The 25,919-nt window shown below is 43.0% G+C and overlaps 1 protein-coding gene across 50 annotated transcripts; it reads left to right on the forward strand.

The window, feature by feature from the left end:
* Positions 1-375: 375 nt before the first annotated feature.
* On the forward strand, positions 376-24,904 carry LOC120956232 (uncharacterized). 50 transcript variants are annotated; one of them, XM_049608664.1, is made up of 12 exons: positions 376-1,360; positions 19,249-19,351; positions 19,420-19,633; positions 19,728-19,870; positions 20,038-20,079; positions 20,157-20,483; positions 20,676-20,693; positions 20,724-20,777; positions 21,336-21,395; positions 21,444-22,132; positions 22,195-22,552; positions 23,734-24,904. In XM_049608664.1, exons 1-12 carry the CDS (start codon positions 1,301-1,303, stop codon positions 24,354-24,356), a joined length of 2,691 nt encoding a protein of 896 aa, XP_049464621.1. In that variant the 5' UTR covers positions 376-1,300; the 3' UTR covers positions 24,357-24,904. The 50 variants fall into 50 exon arrangements, with proteins under 50 accessions (XP_049464621.1, XP_049464592.1, XP_049464595.1 ...); XM_049608635.1 differs by having other exon boundaries at positions 20,157-20,567; positions 20,688-20,777; XM_049608638.1 differs by lacking the exon at positions 20,676-20,693 and having other exon boundaries at positions 20,157-20,567; positions 20,712-20,777.
* Positions 24,905-25,919: the final 1,015 nt, after the last annotated feature.

The raw sequence follows: 25,919 nt of genomic DNA on the forward strand, positions 1-25,919 counted from the left end.
TAACACCCCAAATTAAATAACAGCACAAGATAATCATCACCAATTTGCAAACGCTTGTTCAACATGATCCAACACGAAGTGCAACACTCACGATCACTCAAGCATAATCAACCGCATCAGCAATTGAAAGCTCGCGCAAAGCTTGACCTTCCTTCTTCTGCAAACCGATCATGAGTGACCGGTGCAGGAACGAACAGCGCTCTTGCAACAGCATAACGCTTCCGATCGCCGAACCGAGCAAAGAAGAAACGCTTCAAACCCACCCCGATCGGGTGCGTGAGTGCTTCAAAGCCAGCTGAGTGGTGCGTTACATTTACAGCGCGAACGCATGTGGGAGCCGCACAGGTTTTAGCCCGCGGTTTAAAATGGAAACGTTGCCCCGGTGCCCGTCAGTAACGGTGTAACGGTCGTACCGTGCAGTTCGCGAATCTTGCGCTGGAAAGAGAAAAGAAGAGCGAGTTGAGAGAACGAGAACGGTGGCACTCACACATTTCCCTGCTTCCGTTCTGCTGTTTCCCGCTTGGGGTGCAAATTTTCTTCGCGTGAGTGCTTCAGCAGGGGGAGAGATCAGGATCAGCGGGATACGAACCGGGAGTGCGTTCGTTCCTGTAGGATGATATAAAAAGCACCGCTACCGGTCACGGAGGATGCAGTCGTTTTCCACCGGTTAAGAAGCGCGGTCCATCGTTCTTACAGTGGTTATTTTTGTGTGTGAGGAAAGATCATCCCTCAGACCAAGGGCGCCAAGCAAGGGAGCTGTTGAGGTGTTTGCGCGAATCAATCGAACCGACATAAAGGTGTGTGCGGCGACAGTCCGAAGCAGAATCGAGGTGTGTGCGCTAGCAGTGTACGACGAGTGAGCTCGTACATCCCGGACCTTACAGTGAGCGTGGCGAAAGAATGTGCGAATCTTCAATCTAAGCAATCCGTGGGCTGCCCGCACACAACAGCTCCAACCTCCAGTCGGCGTGTTTGGAAAGCCTCACCCACAAACGGTCTAACCGCTAGATCAACACAACAGTGGGTGTTGGTGTGTTTTTAAGTGTTTGTGCATGATTTGTGTGTGATTTGTGTGTGTGTTTGGATACACATTTCGTGTGGGAAAAGAGTACGGGTTCGTGGAAAAAGTGACGAGCGCGTGTTCAAAGCCGTTCAAAGCTCGTAACTCCCAAAGCAAGATCCGGGGTAGCTTCTGCTCACGCAAAGTAGTGCACTTGCCAGCAGGTTCGCTCATCGCTGGCGCTGTTTGTACGCTGTGTGCACCCGCGTGTTGACACTCTGCACTATTACGCGCTGATTGATGACTGTCAATATGTCACCGCTGGGTGGTGGTAGATGGCGCTGTTTAGCGTCATTACTGGTAAGTGATCTTTTTTTTCTCTTTCTTCTCTGTTAATAGGCGACGAACCCCCACGAGTTTATCGGTGGATCTGATCTTTGCAAACAAAAACTAATTAGTGTGTCTATATGAAAGAGGGAATAGTACAGAAAGGTGATAACGCCGCATGCTGCGCTTGATGTGGCGAATGATGATGATTTGGTGATTATTTCGTAGTACAATAACAACAAAAACACAGAGAAAGGTCAACACATATTAGCTGAGCACCACCGGCACCGGCGCGGTAATAAAACATCACGTTTTGCTTTTGGGGGACCGGGCCGGGTGTCGGAAGTGTTTTTTTTTTGTTGGAAAGGAGGTGTGGAGGTGGAATTATTCGATAAGCGATCGCGTGTGCCATCCGCACATCGTTACGCCATCGTCGACGGAGGGGGAGAGAAGTGACAAACTAACGGGCAAAGGCCGAAATGCTTCGAACATTCGGTGGAGGGTTTAGTGTACGACATTTTAGCTCTCGCTAGACCTTCCTTGTGGTAGGTCTCAACCATCTCTCCCTCTCCCTGGGGCGTTTTGTTTCGACAGTAGACGCTAACCACGTTAGGCTGACACTCGCGGCAGCGCCTGAAGATGCGACCGAGGTCAGATTCAAATTTTTCGACGAGTTTGCGTTCGATAAACACGCGGGCAAAGGTGTCGCACAGGTAGGGTCCGTGCGTTAGAGGAGTAGTCTTCTTTTTTGGGTTGGTTTTTGGGATTGAGACAACCCACTCTCACTCGCTCGATCGCGCGGTCTCTCGTCCCCCTGTCGAACGATCGTATCTGCTAGCGGGACTTTTACCCCGTTTGTGCTTGGAGTGTTTGGTGGCGAAGGCGAGCGCGTGCGCGCGCCCGCTCGCGACAATCAATTATGCAATCGAACAAATATATATAAACACACACCACTGTCGCACAGCACCGAAAGCGCGGCATCGCGCGGGTGAGCTGCCGATCGGAATGGATAAATTTTAGCGCAGTCGGTGCGAGTTTGTGTGCGGTTGAGCTTTATGGGTGCATCGGCGGATGTCATAGGATGGATCGAACTCAACGGTGCCGGAACGCACTGTGCCTTGCTTTTTGCAGCATCTTCCCCGAAATCTGTTGTTTGCTAATATTTTAGAAAGGATGTCGCATTCGTTGTCTGTTTGATTGGATGAAGTCATGCCGCGCAATGCCGCGCGTGAGAACCTGGTGTGCCGAGACGGGTGTATTAGTAGATGGCGTTTTGCGTTCTCTAATTAGCGTTTGTGCAGTTTGGGTTTGCCGAATTCGATACACCTGAAGCTTCATAACATTATTGTTATGACTCAATCTTGGTGGAGGGTTTTCTTCTATTGGATTGTATTTGCATGCGCAACTTTTTATGTATTTTGAATGATTTTATTTGCACCTTAATTTAGCTCATGATAAACAATGTGTATAACTTTCTTCGCATAAAAATAGCCAACAAGATTTATTTATACCAGTGGCTACTTAAAAAAAAGATTACCTTTAAATACTCATCACCAATTTCTTTGTAAAAAGTCACCAAAATAGCCTTTTTTGGTAGTTGATGCTATTATATTTATCTTTATTTTTTTATTATTTCTATTTAATGTGTGTGCAGCAATATAATTTTGAGTTTTTTACATGCGCAACAATTGGATTTTTGAATAGGTTAAAAAACAGTTTTCTTGCCATTACCAATCGTTTTTCTGCCTTAATAAATTAAACATAATAGTTTTTAACAATAATGATGCATACTAGGCACGCATAACATGCATATTGTGATTTTATCCATCTCAAACATATGAAATACATTGGCTGCAACGTTGAAATGAAATAAGTTGGCTTAAGTGTGCAACAATTGGCAAATAACCATTATTTCACAATATGTCACAATATTTCGGGGGCGGTCCAGAGGTACAGTCGTCAACTCGAACGACTCAATAACATGCCCGTCATGGGTTTAAGCCTAGAATGGATCGTCCCCCCGTAGCAAGGATTGACCATCCGACTGCGTGGTAATGAATTAAGTCTCGCAAGCCTGTATAGGCCGGCATGTCCGCTTAGGATGTTTTGCCAAATAGAAGAAGTCACAATATTAGAAAGATTGTTAACATATGAAATTTTTATTGCAATTACATATTGTATTATGATAAACCATCAATACATAAATGTATTGATGGTTTTAGCTAAACAATCAAAAGAGATGGTCCAATTTTTACAATCAAATTGAGTGTTTAAGAACGCGAAACAATTGTTTCCTTCTTTTCCATTGGAAAGAAACGAATAAGAAAATATTAATGATAAGAAAATAATTCCACTTAAAGATTTGGTTGCAAAAATGCTTTAAATTTAAATAAGCTATGGAGATGTATTAACTATAGCAAGAACGTTAATCATCTTTCATAAGCCTAATTGATTTCGAATTTTAAATTTTATTATTTCTTTTCTATTATTTCTCTTCTATCAAATTTGTGATTTTGAATAGGTCGTAACTTTCACATAGTCTATTCCGACTGTACAGGGTGAGATGAAATAACTAAAAAAAGAAAACTTATTTTTTACTTTTAATTTTATTAAGTAAAATAAAAATACTGTTGGAAATGCGATAAAATATTAGAATAAATGTGTGTTTGTTTAAATTGGCCACCTTTGGCACGAATTATGGCCTTCCGGCAGTCGATGGTTGACTTCATCTACATGCTGCACGAAAGTGATTGTGCGATATCTTGGCACATTCTTGGCGAAGATAAAAGTTAATAAAAGTTTGTTGCAGTTTTTTCATCTCATCCTGTAGACATACTGTACCAAAAATGAAAAAATGAAATAAAATGGCAGCAGTTGTTCTGACTCATAGGCACCGACTATAATCCGCTTAAGTATCATAATCATCGATATAAATCCCGCAAATGAGACACTGAAACATAAGATGGCTTTTAGAACAGTTAATCATCACACGCGTAAAACTAAGGCTGGGCCACAGGAATCCGCCGTCATTTGATACAGAACGCGGAAAAGTTGCCATCATCTGTTGTACCAGCATTTAAAAGCCAAAGTTGCCGATTCATATGTTATGGATTGATTTGACATTAAACCGATAGCCTCTGCGCTCGCAATGATGGCATTTGGGGCCGGATTTGGTGGCGATATGTTACCTATAGGTAGCTATCAAATGTCAATCCACACCTGGAGTTGGTTTCTATTTGTAAATTATTGTAATTATCCAACAATTTATTTAAAGTTTCACACGTGCAGAAATTCCGCTAACTACGTCACCTCTTTCCTAACGGTGTCGTTTTCCCCATTTTCTGTTTGGCATTGAAATCGAATGGTTTGCTTGTTGTTTGCTGCTATCAGCCAATAATGACCCATTGACATTGGCATCCGTGAAACAGCAGAGACCCCATCGTCATACTCGGCATACTCCACGTGCTTTTCTCGGCTGCATCAGCTGATTGTGTGTTTGTTTGGTTGGGGCCGGCAAGTGGCGAGCGTCGCAGATCTGCACAAAGGCACCCGATGGGAAAAAACTGCTGCTTGTGGAAACAAACAAAGCACACATAAACACACACACACACACAGCCCCGGGAGGGGTGCGAACAAATTCCACCCCTTCGCTGCACCGCGCGGGCCTGGGGGTCACTTACCGTTTGCAATCTTTTGTTAACTGATTTGTAACTGAGGTTTGTAGCCTACCTACTGCGGGGGGCGGTGATTGAAAATTATTTAAATTATTGACTCGAGTTGGCCGCGCACACACCGCGGTGCTTGTAATTAGCAGTCACCATTTTTAGGAACGAAAAAGGAGGTAGAAGAGAAGGTAGAGGAGGGAAACAACAGCCACACCACCAAGTCCATGTTTGACAGCATCAGTGTCAAATTCACATCGTTTCGTCGTGCGCATTTACGCACATTTCACGCATTGTTTTTTTTTCTTCAAATTTGATGGGTGGGGGTGGAGCGTACTTCCGCGTATGCTGGTGCGCCTCGACTAGAACCATCGAGCCACTGCTGCCGGCCTTAGAAGAGAGCCGGTTTATGTTGATGGAGTGTGTTTTGTTTTACGATCGCACTCAACCTTTGCGTCGTTCAATCAGCGAGGGGGGGGAGGGACGATAAGCTCCAGCAAAGAAAGAATTCCTCACAATGCAACGTCACTGCTAGTCACTTGGGACACTAATTTGATGGACAATTTTTCCACTAGATGGCGCGCACGACTACAGTAGACAAAACGTGCCGCAATCCAAAAGTTTCGCACCGATCTTATTAATTTTATCAACTCAACTGATTCCAATTTGAGGTTACTGCTGGGAATGCAAAAAAGCACAACCCTGAGCCCAAAAAGGGGTACAGCAGTCGGGCAAAAGCTTTTAGGCAGCATAAAAGGAATAAATCGTCCCAGAAGTATAATTGCTCAAGTGGCGGTGGCGGCTCGGATCGTAATTGAGTTTTTGCTGAGGATTCTCCAAACACCAAACTTAGCATGCTCTGGGGGCACCGGGTGACCATCGCCATCCACCCGGTCACCTTTTTTTTTGTTTACGACAAATTACTCAAATTTATATGATGCTTAATCAAGATCGTTACCACGCTTTGGTCTAACAATGCTCGCGTCCATGGTGATGCCTCGCAGGCCATCGGAAGGTGTTTTACGGTGTGATCATCCACCGGCGCGCGTTGAGGGAGCTTGAGATGTGTTTAAAGTTTTCATTTCACTTTTGCCAAATGCTGTTGCCCCGTAAAACGCTCGTGAGCGTCATCTGTTGAATGTTGTTAGGAGTTTTTTTTTGCGCGTAAAAAATTATGATTGTGTTTTTTTTCAGTTTGGTTGGTTGGTCGTCTTCAACGACGGTGATTCAAGGTCCGGCACGCGGGACGGGAAATCTAATGCAATGATAAAACTTTACTTTGTCGAGGGTAAGCAAACATCGAGCAGATGACTTGTACTTGTACGTTAACCTCCTCCAGTGGTTATTACAAATCAGACGTATCCACCCCATGTAAGGAGTGTGTTTACGCGAATTATAATAAAAATAAGCACACCGAGAGAGCATGATTTTGCGGCCAAACACACAAGAGATGGGCTTAGCGGCGCTCGAGCTGCTTGGCGGACATTGTACGGGCCTTAGTCATTGTGTCTGCGCACGCTCGCGCTATGATGCTGTTTGTTGCTGTTGAAGATGTTGCTGTGGTGGGTCCAACGACACATCGGGACCACTCGAACCGCGTGACAGCGTGGCGGTGGTGGTGGTAGGAGATGGAGTCACCGTGATATAGATAAATGTGAAGGATATCGTCGTCGAGCGGGCGAATGGGGCGCATCGTTCACGTTGCGTTATGTTTGTTAGCGAGTGGCATTTGCGAAAGGGAAGTATCATTGCGTGTTTTTTTCGCTGTTAGCTTCTCAAAAGCATGATTGAAGGGATATAAGAAGTGATGGGAATGTTAACGCATTATTTTGTTGTTTGGAGCTGTCAATATCTTCAGAATATCAATTATTAGGTGTGAGATGTTGGTGCCGTGTGACAAAAGTGAACATGTTTCGTTACTAAATCATGCTAATATAAGTATTGCAACATGTTTAAATTCAAAATACTAAAAATATACAAAAAATCATTTAGAACATTGATAAAAATAGTTATTTCTATGTAAATAGAAGAAGAAGAAGAAAGAGGAGAGTAAAAAGAAGAAGAAGAAGAAAAAGAAGAAGATGCAGAAGAAAAAAGAGAAAAGGAAAGAATGAGAAGAATAAAAAGAAGAAGAAGTAAATAGAAAATTAAGACAAAGAAGAAGAAGGAGAAGAAGAAGAATAACAAGAAAAGTATACGAATATTTTTTAATGAACCGCTTTGTTTCATCAATTACATCATTATTCGAAATGGCTCTGTAGAAAATCTAGAATATGAAATTCAAATATGAACGATAAACAAAGCATTCAAAAAGCAACATAAATGAGTAGTAACTATTTTTGTAAAATATTGCAAAAATAAAATCGTTTGCTTGAGATTTAAACTGTGCAACAAGCATTAAAACAGGTAACAATGACTAAAAGCGTAAGAATATATACAAAAAACATAAACAAAAGCATACAAACAAAAGCCATAAAGTAAGGCCTGGGTCTATGAACATGTTGCGGCAACATTTGTTCAATGACAACATTTCTGGATTTTCCTATTTATTTCAAAAACTGTGCACATTTTCACTCACAAAAACATTTTAAAATTAAGTTGCAAATATTCTTTATCCGTTTTGGTGTGCAAACAAGTCCAAAAATGTTCATGCAACAAATAAACATGAAACAAATCGATTTGTTTCTCTTGCAACAAAAATGTTCCCGCAACATGATTTTGACAGTTCGTCCATACGATTTGGCAACATATGTTCCGGCAACATTTTCATACTCCCGGGCCTAAGTGTTAATAAAACGTGACCGGAAATTATTTTCTTCTTCTTCTTTGGCTCAACAACCGATGTCGGTCAAGGCCTGCCAGTACCACTTGTGGGCTTGGCTTTCAGTGACTAATTGATTTCCCCCCATAGCAGGATAGTCAGTCCTACGTATGGCGGCACGGTCCATTTGGGGATTGAACCCATGACGGGCATGTTGTTAAATCGTACGAGTTGACGACTGTACTACGAGACCGGCTGGAAATTATTTTCACAGTAATTTAATAGCAGAAGTCTGATTGTATAAGATATACAATATAATTTACCAATTTACCAAACAATCATAATATTTAATTATTAAACAAATTCAACAATTCATCAGTACATCGGTTCACTTAATCAATTACATCAAAGAAACACTAAGTTTTCAGAAATTTAGTTCTGATTGCTTTCTTTCAAAAAATGACGCTGGCATACTTTGAGCAAGAGCTTACAGTTAGGTGATGAAAACAGGTATAAAAGATTTGTCAGATGTTTCTCGTTTTGATTCATGCTACGTTCTACAAAAGAACTTTTCATACTGGTGTTGTTTCCCGTTGATCCCTTTTTTGTGGTGTCAGAAAAGTATATTGTGCCATGCCATGCATGCTACACTGACACCCAGTGTTGGGAAATGGATGTTTCACTAGCTATCCAATAGCGAGCCACATACACTTCTTAAATCTTCATGTCAATCGTCCTTTTTAACGCTCCAGCAAGGCTGTCGATAAGTGGTTGTGTTGCTAAGGCATATCCTTGCCGGAATCGAAACGATACCGAGGGCGGTAATTCTTGAAACACATCTCAAATCTGCCCCAAAGGTTGTGCTGCTGCACACCTTTGATGTCTTTCTTTTGTGTGTTGGCACTTTTTGTTTTTGGCCATACTCCACATCCATTTGATCTCGGTCGTTCCGGACACGTCCGGGCTGATTGACTGTCGCTGTACCACAACAATTCGGAGTCCGGACTGCTTTCCCGTTGCGAAATTGACAAGCAAGACAAGGTAATTGATTTACGAGTCGAAAATCGATAGAACAATAGCGAAGGTGCCATACCGTGTTGGTGGTTCGTTTTGTTTTTGGTTTTTGGGACAGAGAAATGTTTGTCGACTGATGGTTAATAAGATTAGACTCTAACCTTCGATAGGATTCTCTGAAGCAGTCGAGCTTAGCGATAAAAGTAGTCGCGCACGGAAAACAACGGAAATAAACTAAATCATACTCCAGAAATGGCTACTTTAAATTAAAATGTAAACCCCAAACGTGAACTACAAACACTTGCAATGCCATTCCCTTACTCAACGGCAACCTTATGTTGCGATTCGTTCTCGACATCAATCATAATGTACGCCGCGCACTGCCAAATCTCAGAACGAAATAAATAGCCCAATAAATCACGGGTGTACAGTCAACTCGGCAAACCCCCCCCCTCCCCCCCTCCAATCTTCAAACTCGTCTTCTAATCCGAAAAGACGCTTTGCATACGCTGTCGTCAGTGGGCGAAGCGTCTTTTTATTTTTATTTTTCGTCGCTCTTTTTATTTCGCCCCGCTGGACATTACGTCATGTGAGGTGGTTCCCTTAAAAAAGTCCACCACCGCAACACTCGACGGAAACGAAACGGAAACGGTCCCGGAGCGGTTGGAGGCGATCGGTCCTCCGTTGGATTAGTCATTCGGTGGAGTCGAAGGGGTGGAGTGAGAGGTTTTATACATTTTTTGGCCATTCGGTCGTTTGCGATCCCGTTGCCTAATACCATCTCCGGCAGTTGGCCCGGGAGGCCCGTTTAGAGGGTGATAAAATTTGTATCACCATCGTCTGCCGTGGGTTTGACCCGGTTTGAACGGTGGTAATGGCCGTCGCGGGCGACAGTAATGTCGAGCTTTTATCCTTATCCACGAGTTGAGTGAAACAAACGGTGTAGTGAGTGTAGTTGGTAAATAAAAGTAACTGTTGCAAAACACACACACACACACATACACTCATTTTTTATGTGAAATGATTATTGTTTATTTAACTTCAGAGTGGTGGAACAAAAAAATTGATACCTTCATCTAGGGCGAAGCTAATTACCTTCATTTAATTTACTACTAAGTCAGCGAGCTTTGCTTACGATGGTGAAATATTGTCCCCAGGGCGTCGTATTTAGTAGGTCAATTAAGTTGCTTTGCATGTTTTATTGTGTGTATGTTTGCTTAATAGAAGACTTACAAGATGATTGCTTTACGCTGCCACACAATTACAATTTGTAAACGTAGATTTTGTAGGAGCTTTTGTCTCATTCCCATGTACGTATGACATGCAATATACCAGAAAGAAAGATTTTCAATCGTCTTTTTGCGATATTGATCTGAGGTAAGTGTACCAATTATATATATTACGTCATCAAGATACCGATTTTACTAATATAAAAATTAGTATAAAGTAAAATTTTAAAAGAGTATATGTTTTGTTATAGCGTAAAATGTGTAGAACATAAGGGTATTTTTTTAGTTTTGACTTATTTTTTATTAAAATGGTTAAAAATTCATTTAAACTTTGCTTCGCAAGGTACCAATTATAGCTATGGTTTTCCTAGTAATTCACCATAGCTGTACCAATTGTGGCTGTAGTCCAAAACTCTTGGATATTTACACCAAAAATGATTTTGTACCATTGTTTTAACTCAAATCAAGTAATTATACGTTCACTTCGCCGCTATAAGTATGTAAACACCATTAAAACGTAATAGACATAGTTTCACACATCCGTTTTAAATCACTGGTTTTATTGATAGCCACGCTCAATTAATCGCTAAATAGATGGGACTAATCCTTCAAAAATTTGACTTTCTTACAACTTTCAAACATCGCGTTTAACGACACTTCATGTCACCTGATAATCCTTCATATCACATGCTCCCGAAGCTATACCGAAGCCAGCAACCATTTCAGCGCGATACGCAGAGGAGCACAAATCAGGGTGGTCTGTTTGAATTTGCTTAAATGAATAATCGTAGCCAATATTCAACTATCTTCTGGCCAACGTACTTCTGGCCACGATTAGCTCCAACTATCGATCAGGGAAGAACAAGAGCGCATTTGGTAACATGGCGACACGAGCGGCTTCAGATTTCGCTTTTTTTATATGTAAGTCATTCAAGCCTGCATTATGTTGATGATTCGATTTTATAACACTTTACAAATAAATGATTCTTAAAACACATATTCACACCTTGGTACATAGATGATCAGTTGTACCAATTATGGATAAACAAAAAGGCACATTTTCGATGAAATCTTTTCGATGAAGTAATAAATTTCGGTGTGAAGTCGTTAAATAAAAATAACAATAATTAATTTTGCATCAAAATGGTGATTTTAAGAGAAAAACTATGGGTAGTTACTTCAAAATCTTTAATTTCTTACAGCGCTGTTCTTAGCTAAATGGTAAGAGATGCTAAACATCTTGACAACACACTTTTAAAGGGTGATATTTAACAAACAGAAGTGGCCAGCACGGAACTAATGAAGCACAAATGTTTTATAATGATCATATTTGAAATAAAAAATCCATCCGTGGTGTCTAAACGCAAATAGACTGTTTTAGAGCATAGTGTTCGTTATAGCAATGATTGGTGCTATAGCCACAATTAGTACCTTACCCTATTTAGTTTATACAAAGAATTATTAAACGAATCATATGAAAAACAGAACAACAAAATGCACAACAAAAACCAGTAGTTTGAAAATAATTTTGGAAAAACTACCACAAATATGAACCATGTGCTACTCCATGCTGTACTTTCTACCCATCATTTATGTTCTATTTATAGGTTTTTATAAATTTTCATATTTATGAACATTTTGGTTAGGACAGATATTGAATAGTATTTTGTTTTTTTTTTTTAAATTTAAATCTTTTTTGTTCAATTGATCTAACAAGCGACGACAAAAAAACTAAACACATTAACCGTTGAATCTACAGTAGGGCCTGTCTGGTTGCGTCTGGTTTAGTAGGAGTTTAGCACTTCAATTAATAAGGGTTGAATTTCAACCAACCATTTACTAAGCATAGCCCTTGTAGTGTAGTTAACTTTTGATCATAAAGTTTCTCGAGTAAATTTTGTTTACGCCATTTTTATTCTATATATCCCACGGCAGCCGAACAACCGAACTATCGAGTGCAAATTCATTAGTTTATACGCATTCATATACCTATCACTGAGGTCCTACTGTAGTTGATACTTTTAAAAAATTTAAAGAATAGTTTAAATTCATAACATCATTGCCATTTACGATTGCATTCCTAAAATCTGGAAATATTTATATTTTATCCTACAAAAAATCCTTGATGAATGGAATGTAACTTTCTGCCAAATTGATGAAACATGTTGAAGAAAAGCTTCCACTAACAATGCCAAGGATGAGGAGCTGAATGTTCGTTTCAAGCTTCTTCTTTATTTTATTCCTCATTGTCTTCTTACTCATGCTCACTGGAAAAGAATGGAAAATTCCTTCTCTGCAACTATTTTGAGTAGCAAAACGTACTAGAAATTGTTTCGGATTGTTGAGTATTCCAATCTATCGTCTCGCGGAGCTTGAATCTGAATTGTCTGAAGTTTCAATTCCCGGAATGCTACCTCGGTGACAACCATGACACTAACGTTCAAGTGCCCAAGTCTCCAGGGCAATGCACAGCCGAGCCAATTACTTCAACTAGCAATAAGGCTGCAGCAAAAAATCACCCGGGAAGTGTGCTCGGTGCTGCAAGCAAGTGCCACAAACAAACGTTTTCGCTGTGCAGTAGCACTAGCTGGTTTCAGTGGAGCAATTTTCATCACTCTTGGTGTTAAAGATGTACCGAGTTTGGGGGAAGAATAGAAGAGTCTACTCGTGTGGCCAGAAGTGCCGCAACAAAGGAAAATGCAGCAAATTAAGCGACACTAGGTAAGCATCCGAAATAGTTTACATGCAACCAGTGTTGGAATCTATGCAACGCTCGTACTCTCCGATAGGTATGCTTCGGACAACACGGCAACCCGGACTGCTGCTATTTACCACTTAGAATAAAAGTAATGTATGCGCTTGCTTCGGTGTCGGTCTTTTACTCATCCGACATGACCTGGTGGTTTGGAGGTGCTGAAAGTGAATCGATTGCTATTTGCCCAACCAAGAGAGGTATGCGTATGCGGCGGGACCGGCTGCAGATAAAGAATGGGGCAGCGTAATCATGTTACCGCCAACAGCACGGTGCTTCGAGCCGAGTAGAATATTCTATCCCGGGCAATGGCACCGCCTCCAAAGCCTCCAAAAAGGGGCAACGTGCGATTGCACGGAGATCAATGGCAGCACTAAGGATGCTCACTGGCCTGGCAGGCAAGGGCAGAGTGGAACAAGATAAGTGCAAGACATTAATTGAATTAAAATGTACAGTGTGCCTCGTTGTTTGTACCGGGAAGGATACAAAAGCCGTATGGAGCGAACCCGTTCGCATGTTTTTTTCTATTTCTTTGTTTTTATCTTGGTTGGGGGAATCATTGTAATTGAATGAAAGCAAAACACAAGATGTACGGTATGCACTGGTTTCTGTGTCGCACTCTATGCCGTCTGGTTACGAACAAACTGTAGCAAACATGGTTTGGTAAAGAATGTTTGCTTTACTTGTGTGGATGGTCGGTTTTGTCGGTTCGAGTAAATGTGATTTTGAGATGATTATTTTTGTGCACAATGTGTGATATGTTACTGATACTTAAGTACGATGTAAAGGTTAGGTCTTGCTGTAAATAACTAATGCATGAATGTCGTTACATTTGCTGCTCAAATAGATCAGATGTACAAGTTTGACATAAACAACTCTGTGAGGCATCCCTTTGGGTCATGCAATTAAAAGCTAGCTATGAAATTAAAATTTTATCAGTACACTGTCTTATGGGCGACCGTACTCTTTGCAGGCTCAAAAAAAACTCTTCTCAAAAGTCAATATTTTATTTTGTTAGCGTCTCTATCATGCTGCAGATCATTGCAGATGAACTTTGAATGTACATATCTATCTAGTTTTCCATCAAACGAAGGAAGTTGTATGAAAATTGAGATTATTTAGGTTAATTTGCCAATTGTTGCACACCACCCAATATTTACGCACTGCGTATAAATTGTTGTTTTTGTAAATATGTATGAAACAATCATTAAAGCTAGCATTTTTCCTCGAAAATGGATTATTTTGTCACATATTCCACAATTTGATTTTTTAAAGAGCATTTTTTTTATGTTTTATGCTTTCGAATACAAATGAAAATATTTCGATCAAATCGAAAGGATTTCTTAACAAACCCGCTAAGAATTGTGCCTCATAAAATAAGGTTTATTTCGCCCTGTGAACATCTTACACTTTATACTTTAATTGGAATAAAACAAATAAGGCTAAATCTCACGATTTCTCGCATGCTGCTCGATCAGATTGATTATTTTTCCTGAAGTGTAAGTAAGTTGCAGCGAAAGGTAAAAAACTGTACGAATCGATTCATAAAAATGTATGCATTTTAAAGAAAACAAAGCGATTTTAAAATGCATCTTGTTTTAAACATTATTAATGCAATCTAATAAGACAGACTGTAAATGGTAAACGTATACAACCTGGATGATGCATACAGTTCCACTAACAGGCTGAATTTGGGTTCGTTAATTTCAACAAATAGCACACGGCTCGCGAACAGTTTCCCACTATATCCTTTAAAAGTTTTATTTTATTACTTTAATCAAACTTTATAGTTTAATTTAAACTTTTCCATTAGTTCCCTTTCGGTTTTAAGTTCGTAGGCTGAAATTTCAGCCTGTCAGCTGTTTGCATTGTATAGCAGTTTTCGAGCAGCTATCACAGTGGGTATAATATACAGGTGGGCTTATCCCCAGGTGTATGTATTTAGAAGGCTGATTTGTATTGCTTCTGCCTCTGAATGAAGATTTTAAGAATGTTTTGTGTATTCGTCAAACCACCGGACAAATGTTTGTGAAAAAGTTTGCACCCGTCCTGGTAAAAAGTGACGTTCAAATTTGATTATAAAAAAAATGCTATGAGACCACCTGGACTACACACTCTTTGATTCTAAATTCCATCACCTGAACTCTTTAATGCACCTCGGTATAAACGAAAACACCACCTTGTTTGGCAATTTTTTCGAGCAGGTACTCTAATCTAATTCTAGCTTTGAGGCTAAATCTTACCTGTAAATCGCGGGCTAGTTTTATGTGTGGTTTTGTATAGAGTATTTACATGATTTCAGCCGCCAACTGTCAAACTCCAGACAAAAACTGACTAGAATCGTGAAGGGCCCTATTATTTGTAGCTTTAGAAGCACTTAAACACAAGATATTCCAGTGATTAAAGTTGTAAATTGTTCAATTAGGTATCTTTTTTAGGATTATTACATTAACGATTGAAAGCTACAAAAATTTAGATAGCTTACTTGTGACAAAGTACTCTAAATATGGAAAATATACTGATTTTTGTCTTTTTATGTATTAACCAGACGTACAGGTTTTAGTTGTAGCAATAAATAAAATAAATCAAGGAACTAGATGAAACATTCTTCATGTCGGTCGAGCTGTAGCACTGTACTGTAGCACTGTCGACTGTAGCATAAAGCCGCCACAGAAAAAAATATTATTTTCAGTAATAAATTATTGCATTGCTTCCTGCTTTCTTATAATTGAGATGTTGGTGTGGAGGTGTGGAGCCAACGTTATGGCTTGCTAGTAATTTTATGATTAAAATAGTTTAATCATGCAATGATGCACGTTTTTAAAATATGAAACATAAATCTGTTATGAAAATTGTCTCTTTAATAGTCTTCATTTGGTGTAATAGCATGGCATAAACCTAAATTCTCACAAAACCATTAAACTTAATACGACTTTATTTGCATGGAAACAGGTCCTCATTTTAGCACTGCTACTGCTGCTGATCCTTACGCCTAAAAGCTTCCATTACAATTTGTATACACTTCAAAACCCGCACCGGTACTGGCAAGCACCATTGAAACGCGACACCGACCAATTCGAGCGACGAAACAATGGCGCCTACCTTTCATTGCAATCAAATTTGAAACCAAGGATTATCTTGCCAAGCTACTTTAAACGAGATCCGCTCTGCCATCGTCCCCCCGAGGGTGTGGATTGGCACCGCACGAATGGGGCTATTTGTGCGTTGGTGGCTGTAAATAGAACGACCGCATCATAGAAATGGCGCACCATGAAAAAGCGGACGCATCCTTTACTCTAGACTCCGTTTGATTATGTTCCGGGTGGTAAAGTCGGAATAGTCGAGAGTGGTTAGCATCATCCGGTAAGGATTAGCCTGGCATGAAGCATTTTTTGTTTTGGTGTTTGTTCGGGGCGTTGGTTGTCACGATGGGTTCCGATTAAGGCAAACAAGGGACCGAGCTTTAGAGTGAACACAATTTGTCTGCGTGTGCATTTGTGTTGGGTGTTGTTTTTTTGGCGACCCCCTGTGATGTGGGTTTTTGGTGAAGTGTTAAAACTGTGTGTGTTGAAACGGGCGCCGAAGTCGGTTGGCAGCGTGATTTTTTTGAATTGGGAAGCGAAACCAAAACATCGGTAAGACAATCCTAAGCTTTGAAAGGGACGTTCTTGGAAAGGGAAGGTACAGTTTTGACGGATTGCCAGCACGCCCACTTGGGGCCATCGTTCCTTTATCGTGTTCCTTTATTGTGCCGGTGCCAGGAAAAGTGGCTGGGTTTTGATGGGAGCGCTTTACCGCAGGACGAGTCCTTGAGCGTACGGAGCAGGTTTGGATGGAACAAACGCAAGCACTTGAATGTTGGCTCACCAAACCCCAGCTGGCTTTGGAGACATATAAGTCGTTAAGGCAAGTGCCGTCACTGTTTGCAAGAAAGCGAAAACATAATGCAACGATTTATACGTTTCCCTGGAAAAAAGGGTTCCAATAGGAACGGATGAAAGACTGCCAATTGGCTGTTTTGATTGGTTGAAAATGGATTTCGTGAGAAATTCTGTGACACAATACGGTTTCAGTGTGATGCCGTAGTCATATTATTTGACCCTTGAAAGATAGACAGTGAAGACGCATAAATAACAAATATTTCGACAAAAATACGTACAAAATATTCATCTCCGTTTCAAAGCGATCGATTATAGATATTGGTGTAATTTAATGATTCATAAGATAACACAAATGTTTCGGAAGACTTTCTTGTAATTTGTTCGCTAATTGAGTAGTTTGGTTATTTGCTCAGCTATTCAAATGATAAATAAAGGATGATTATTTATTTAAGAATTGTTTAAAAGGTTCAATATACACGGTAAATATCTTTCCCGTTCAAGACGGACTGCCAGTTTTGAAGTATGAGTTTAAGTAAAAAAATAAATAAATACTTCAAATTTATATGTACCTTAATCTCAAGCTTATTACCAAGCCAGCGTCAAATTTCTAAAAGCAGAAAATAACCCGTTGACTGCAAAATATGTAGGTTTCCTTTATCTTTCGCTCTCCATCGCATCATTGCCCTATAGCGTCGAATTAAATCTGATTCCCTTCGAAATCAGACCCAGCCTGTTGCATTCGCTATCGATCATCAGACAAAAATCCACTTTTCCAGTCCGTGTGCGTCTAATAGTTGGCAGATATTTGTCGAAATCGTCGATAGCAGGCGAGAACGAGTCGCGGGTGAATGCTTGCTGATGACAGATCTGCCCGGTGCAAACTACACAACCGACAGCAAAACAATGGCATTGATTTTTTGCGTTTCTGCGGTTGCGTTTCTTGATACGATGCGACTGGAATGGACCCTATTGCTGGAACGGCGTGCGCCTCGACGCACATTGATCTGGCAGGAACAAACGTTGCCGTTCGTAACGGGCTCGAACCGTTTGCAAACAATTGTATGTCAACGGTGGGGCAGCACACTGTCACTTCCGAAAGTCGGAAAATGTCAGGTTGTAAGCGAGCACAACTGGGGACTAGTGATGCATATGATGGCAGGCAGGAATTTTTAGAGACTGTCGCGCAATGGAATGTGCAGTGGAGGACATCTTCACGAGACAAGGTGACGTTGTTGATTGCGCTTTTAGAAAAGGTCGTTCTAGTTAAGCATGCTGTTTCTAACAGAGAAGCATTGATGTCTGTGCTGCTTGGAAACAGTTCACAGAGCCAAACTGACAGGAAAAGTGCGAGAGAATGTTGAGGTTCTTGCGTAGAATCAAATGTGGGATATTGTAATATGAGGCATTGGTTCAATGCTGAAATCAAATGCCTGGTACAAGCCTTTCATAGCTCTCAATCAAAGTTCCAATTCAGTGGCTAGGATTAAGGTATTTTAAAAAGAACAGGTCGATACAAAGCTCGTTGTTAGATAGCCATATTCAGCTTGCTTTTGACAGTTTGATGAAAAAGGGTTAACAAACGAACGGGTAATAGCTGTATCAGAAAAGCAGGCGAATTTACTGTTAGGAAGATTCTAATGCTTAAATTTCTTGCGGCCAATCACTCATGAAGTCCAAAGGAGATTGACCAGAAACATTGATTAATTTATTCATTGTTTGCCATTCCGTAACCACGAAACACCGCCGTTTGCTGGAGAAACCAAAAGCTTATTAGTCAAATGCACATCACAACATATGATCCAAATGCACCTGTGAGGTGCTATTAACTTTCAATTAAACTGTGAAATAATCAATAAATAAATAAATAAATAAATAAATAAATAAATAAATAAATAAATAAATAAAAACGAATAATTTTCGATGTTTAATTTTGCTCTCCATATGCATACCGTTGTTTGCTTTACTCAGGTGACGAATCATAAATGAGATCCTTGAACTCGTTCGTCGAAAACCATTCGTCGCTCATGAGTGGACAGGGTTGTATCACTAGGTTGGGCAGTACAAAATCAAGTAGATTTTCTAATTTTTTATTTAGAGGGCTATGAAATGAGTCAAATGAGCGTCGCGGCGATCGTTCCCGGGAACGAACGAGTTCCCCAATACGGCCGAAAATCTTCCCATGGCTTTCTGTCAATTTACTCTAAACGCATCGACCTGTTTTCTTTCATAACCTTTGGACTATGATATTAAATGACAGCATATATAGCAACAAACAAGTTTGGCATATCTCACCATCACCCCATAACTCTGAACATCTACCGTTCGTAAAGGATGATACTAGAATAATGAACTTTCAATCGCATTTCTTGCTTGCTGTTTAATGGAGCAAAAGTGGATGTTACTGTAGACGGTGGAGATATTGAAAAAGCTTGCTGCAAATGCTTGGAATTTGGACGCGATAGTGCAGAATGTTGTTAAGCCGTTTTTGCGCTACAAAAAGAATGCAGTTACTGGAGGGCGTTCAATGTGGAAAGCGTTCAATGATGCTAACGTTCGTTTTATTGACGTCAACACATTTCAGGACACTTTTAACCGATTCTACCATACCTTTTCTGTTTGCAGATTTTGACGATACTTGCGCGTATCGTTCGTGCCGAGCAGGAAGTTATCGTGGCGATTGATGAACCCGGCAAAACCCAATACCATGAGGCAAACTTTAACACCAGTTAGTACAGTACTTTGCTTTGAAACCATCGAAAGGTACGGCTATCACATTTCATCCCCAATTTCCAGGTTCATACCAGTACGGGTACGAGGTGGGACCGAACGGACAGTTCCATCACGAAACACGTGGCCCCGATGGTGTCACTTACGGTTGCTACGGATATATCGACCCGAATGGACAGCTGCGCGTGACGCACTACGTGGCCGATACGCACGGGTACCGGGTGGTAGAGCCGAACCGGCCGGTCGAAATTTTTGTCGATGCTCCTACACAGTACAGCAAGTAAGTGTGAACCTGGTGACGGGGTTGGCGTGTGTGCGAACACGGACGAAATGGTTCAAATGTTTCCCGTTTGATTCCCCACTCGACACGGCAGCTCCATTGCGGAAGAGGAACCACAGGAGCGACGAAGGGGTGAGCTACGGCCGTGGACGGAGCTGTACCTGCCGAAGGGATGTGGCATGTTTCCGGGTGGTATGCGGCCAGACGGTGGCTCAGGTGGCGCTAGTCCACCGACGGGTAAGTACGTGGGACCAGTGGGTTTTTGTGTTTGTGTGTGCGTGTGTGTGTTGGACGATTTGATGCAATGAACCAACGGCAGGCTTAGCAGCACCAATAGGCGTAGGCACATTTAGTTATGGCACATTTGTTGTTCTTTTGTTGTTATTTTGCACACATCTCTGTAGCACCTTCATACCCAAGCACCGGTGGAAGCGGCAGTACACAAGGTAGAATACATTGAAAAATAACTTTTACGTGTCACATTACGTTTCTAGGGTTTTCATATAATTTGAACATTTTGTAGGAAATAAACCATCGAACCAGGGACAGGGGCAGGGCCAGGGACAAGGTCAGGGGCAAGGGCAAGGGCAAGGACAAGGGCAGGGGCAAGGGCAAGGGCAAGGGCAGGGTCAGGGCCAGGGACAGGGACAGGAACATGGACAGGGGCAAGGACAGGGACAGGGACAGGGACAGGGACAATGGCAAGGACAAGGCCAAAATCAAGGACAAGGACAGAATCAAGGACAATCACAAGGACAAGGCCAAGGGCAAGGTCAAAATCAAGGACAGGGACAGTGGCAAGGACAAGGTCAAGGACAAGGGCAAGGTCAAGGTCAAGGACAAGGACAAGGTCAAGGACAAGGTCAAGGACAAGGTCAAGGACAAGGTCAAGGACAAGGTCAAGGACAAGGTCAAGGACAAGGTCAAGGACAAGGTCAAGGACAAGGACAAGGCCAAGGACAGGGACAGGGACAGGGACAAGGACATGGCCAGGGACAGGGGCAGGGACAATGGCAAGGGCAAGGACAAGGTCAAGGACAAGGGCAAGGTCAAGGTCAAGGTCAAGGACAAGGACAAGGACAAGGACAAGGACAAGGTCAAGGACAAGGACAAGGACAAGGTCAAGGACAAGGTCAAGGACAAGGTCAAGGACAAGTTCAAGGACAAGGTCAAGGACAAGGACATGGCCAAGGACAGGGACAAGGACATGGCCAGGGACAGGGGCAAGCCCAATGGCAAGGGCAAGGGCAAGGTCAGGGCCAAGGGCAGGGACAGGGTCAAGGGCAGGGACAGGGTCAAGGGCAGGGTCAGGGTCAAGGACAATGGCAAGGACAAGGTCAAGGACAAGGACAAGGACAGGGACAGGCACAAGGGCAGGGACAGGGTCAAGGGCATGGACAAGGACAAGGTCAAGGACAAGGGCAAGGACAATGGCAAGGTCAAGGACAAGGGCAACGTCCGGGTCAAGGCCAAGCTCAAGGGCAAGGACAGGGTCAACATCCAGGACAAGGGCAAGGTCAGGTACAAGGACAAGGACAAGGCCAGGGACAAGGTCAACGCCCTGGGCAAGGTCAAGCTCAAGGGCAAGGCCAGTGGCAAGGACAAGGCCAACGTCCAGGCCAAGGTCAAGGTCAGGGTCAAGTTCAAGGGCAAGGTCAGGGGCAGCGTCCTGGACAAAATCAAGGACAAGTACAAGGTCAAGGACAAGGACAAGGCCAACGTCCAGGCCAAGGACAACAACAGCAACAAGGTCAAGGCCAACGTCCAGGCCAAGGCCAAGGACAACAACAGCAACAAGGCCAAGGTCAAGGACAGCAACAGCAGCAAGGTCAAGGACAACAACAGCAACAGCAAGAGCAGGGACAGGGACAGGGTCAACAACAACAGCAAGGCCAAGGGCATGGACATCAAGGACAGCATCAAGGGTCACATCAGGGCCCGATCAGTTCCGGCCAACATCAGGGACAACATCAGGGTAGCCATCAAGGTATTCACGGTGGAGAGCATCAAGGACAACATCAAGGGTCACATCAGGGGCCAATAAGCTCGGGACAGCATCAGGGACAACACCAGGGAAGTCATCAAGGCTCGAGCGGTGAACACCAAGGACAGCATCAAGGTTCCCATCAAGGTCCTATTAGTTCCGGACAGCATCAAGGACAGCACCAGGGCAATCATCAAGGAATTAATAGTGGAGAGCATCAAGGACAACACCAGGGCTCCCATCAGGGGCCGATCAGCTCGGGCCAGCAACAGGGACAACATCAGGGAAGCCATCAAGGTATTCACGGTGGAGAGCATCAAGGACAACACCAAGGCTCCCATCAGGGTCCGATCAGCTCGGGCCAGCACCAGGGACAGCATCAGGGCAGTCATCAGGGTGCTAGCGGTGAACATCAGGGACAACACCAGGGCTCACACGAAGGTCCCATCAGCTCGGGTCAGCACCAGGGACAGCATCAGGGCAGTCATCAAGGAATACACAGCGGACAGCATCAGGTATGTGAGATTCCTGAGGAAGAATGCAGGATTTTACGCTGCTAACGAGTGGTACCTTCTAGGGGGAGCATCAACATCAGCACCAGGGACCAGTTGGAGAAGGGCAACATCAGACTAGCCATCAAGGAAGCCACCAGGGCCTGTCGCAGGGAGAGTTCCAGGGTCAACATCAGGGGCAGCACCAGAAACCGATCAGCGGCAACAAGGAGGAGCACAACCTGCAGGTTCAAGTGTCCTGGGGACAGGGACAGCAGGGACAGGGACAACAAGGCCAATCTCAAGGTCAATCCCAAGGACAGTCTCAAGGACAGTCGCAAGGCCAGTCTCAATCCCAGGGGCAGTCTCAAGGCCAATCCCAGGGACAACAGGGACAGTCTCAAGGCCAATCCCAGGGACAGACACATCGTCCACCGCAAGGAGGTAACGTATGGAACTATCGGAAGGTTGATCTTCCGCCGTTAATAAGCTGTTTTTTAGCAAGAAGATTGAAATTCAAAAATATTTTATAACATCTGGTGAGAGAGTGGTTGTGGTAACTTGTGTAACTTGTGAAATAACGCGCGTCTATCTTATTTCTAACAATATTGTTACTAATCGTACACAAACATTTTACACGTTTTTCTCACCACAACACGATCGCCACACGTCAACATCACGCACACTCACGATACGCACACGAACGCATCAATACACATACACACATGGCCACACTCCAGTACACATTGGGATCGGGTTTAAGCCGGGAAATGGTGGACTGCAGGCATCGCTGGGCCTGGGTGGACCGCACGGTAAATACACCTGCCGATGAGTATACTGCGCATCACGCACGCAAACTTCATGTTGTGCGCCTTACTACCAACTACTAACGAATGATCTTCCCTTGTTGGACTGCCACAACCGACCAACCGGTTGGTGGCCCAGGTGGTATATCTCTAGGCGCGGGTGTGTCTACGGCCGGCATTAGCGGCACAGCAAGCACCTCGCACACCGGCCCGAACCACAACGTGATGGGCACGATCGGTGGTTCCATTGGGTCGTCCACAGGCGTGCAGACAAGCGCCGGAGTGAACGCATCGGCCACCGGGCTCGGCGTGACCGTCGATCATACGCATACGTCCAACGTGACGGTGACCGGGGAAAGTGTGCAGGTGACACACGGTGGCCAAAATACGATCGACAGCCAGCAGGTCACCGTGGCAGGCACGGTCGGTGTGGCCGTTGGCGTCGAAGCAGGTTTGATAGATAGCTCCCTTAATCATACCGGGCACGTTTCGGTCGGTAGTATCGACGTAAGTAGCGCCACGGCGGTTGGCGCAGGAATCGTGGCAAATCACACGACGATCGGCGGAGTGGCACAGCTAACGCACAACGCCAGTATATCGATTCCAACCGTCGCTCCAGGTAGTATGCCCCACCGTAAACTTACACAGCGCATCTAGATACGGATACGCTGACGGAGATCAAGGGTGTTGGGAGGCTGGTACTCTTTTGAAGGGACGTAGGGGATGTAGGATGTAGTGCATGATTATTTGTAGATTTTTTGTACGGATGTCAGCAAACTGTGGGATGGTGTACTGATGCTGTTTTTGAACTTCCCGCAGGACCTACGACGGAACAACCTCCAGTCGAGTCTTCACCGAGTACACCGATCCCTGGATCGCCTGGAACCGCAATTGGTGTGTATCCACCGACAAAACCGATCGATACCAGCTCACCGCCTGGCTCGTCATCCTCCTCCTCCTCATCTCCGCCCCCATCGATGCCACCCTCGGGGCCACCGTCGTCTTCCGGTGGGGACAACTATGCTCCACCTCCAAACTATCAGATAGCGGTATCGCAATATCCGTACTTCTTTGTGCCCTATCCGTACGCACCGCCGAACGTGCCGCAGGCACCATGCAACTGCCCAGCCGATCAGCAAAACCAGCAGGGTGGCCAACAGCCAAACCAGCCGGCCGGCTACCTCGGCTTCATTCCCGTCCTGTACATCCCGAACTGTCACGCCCAGAAGAGTGGACTGCCGGCCAACTTCAACTGGCCGGCACCGCCACCACCGGAAGGGTTCGGCCAGTCACTGGACGAGCTGCCGGCCCAGCGACTCTTTCAGAAACCGGACGGTAGCTGGGTGCTGCAGCGGGCCCGCAACCGCTCTCGCCGGCTGCGTGTCCGACGTCCCGCTGCCCGGCGAATCATTACCGACCAGGAATATCCAGCGAAGAAGTAGAGTAGATTGAGGAAAAGACGCAGCAGTTTGCATGGAAGAGAAAAAAATACTCATTTTATATTAAGTTTCATCTGCCCTTTAGTATACTACACTCATTCATTCGTTCCCCAACACAAGCAACCCGGTCCCGCATTTGGGTTCGAGAAAAAAAGCGATATTTATGGAAGCAAAAGACAGTGTGTTTTCGATGTTTAAGGATGCATTCATTTTCCTCTTGCCACTGTGATTAGATTTATTCATCAAACGAACGCGCAAAGTATACTGCGAAAGCATCGCTATTGCGAAATGGAGAGCTTCCCGTGTGTATTCGAGTAGGATGTGGGAAGGAAGTAGCTGCCTGCCTTCCGTGTTCCATAGGAAAAGGGTTGCCGTGGAGGACGAAAACGGCAAAAGACAGCAAATGCAAGAGTGTATGTGTGTCGTGTGTTTAACGCACAGTAAAAGCACATCGCTCTCGTCTACGCTAGTTAATCGTAACTTATTTAAGATAGCACGAGAAAAAAAGTTTGAGCACAAATTGAATAAAAGTGTTTTGATGCATAAATGTATAGCTGGATGGTTTTTTTATTACATTTTTCTATTTTTATCAACTCTCAATCTCAAATCAAATCTCCCATGTTTTCCCGTGTGTCTTTTTTAACATCATTTTTAGAGGTTTTTTGTAAGTAAAGCGAGCGTCTCTGTGTTCTGTTTATGCGACTTTTCTGTGGCTCACTGTGTTGATGCGCAAATTGCATACTTTAAGGCGTTTTACCGACATGCTGCGTTTATTGCGTTTCTGTACTTTCAGATGCCGAACGGTTTTGAGAAAATAGTTGTTGTGTATTAATAAATAGAGTAATATATTTATTGAAAATTAGAAACTCGTTTTTATTAGAAAGTTTTTATGATGAAAAATCTACTATGTAATGCTGCAGGAGATCTTGGATTCAGGGCAGGAGAAGGAAATCGTCATTGCATTACATTTCTGATTTTCTTTTACTTTTATCTGCTAACTTAAACTTGGAAAAGTTCTCGGATGAAATAAAAAAAACGAGGATGTTTTTCTATACTGTATGTATAGTTTTTTGTATCGATCAAGATTTCTCTACAGAATGTTGCTGAATATCCTATCGGCGCTACGACAACGATCGGTCAAATGGGCAGATTGGTAATTGAGTTTGCACAATATTGCTCAACATAAATTCAATCAACATTGGATGTGGAAGCGTCTGCCGCAAGAACGAATAAGCAACAGGAAGTAAAAGAAGAGAGTTAAAAGACGGAGCAACTTAATTAGAACCGTGATATCGTGATTGTCTTTCCGAGTTAGATCAGATAATGGGGACAACTGTCTACTTAATTAACTCTTTGAAAAAGGGATAAAATATGAGTATTTATTATTCAATATTTATTTTATCTGTAACTTATGATTTGCTTTACTGCTTTACTATTTATTGTTGGTTATATATGAGTATGTGAGATGCACTGAAACAACTATTCCAATGATTATCTCAAATAAAACGGAATAAATAGGTATATGAAGTAAACAAACAAGCTAACAACATCGAACCGTTTCTTTGG

The sequence above is a fragment of the Anopheles coluzzii genome, chromosome 3, assembly GCF_943734685.1.
Source record: "Anopheles coluzzii chromosome 3, AcolN3, whole genome shotgun sequence".
NCBI lineage: Eukaryota > Metazoa > Arthropoda > Insecta > Diptera > Culicidae > Anopheles > Anopheles coluzzii.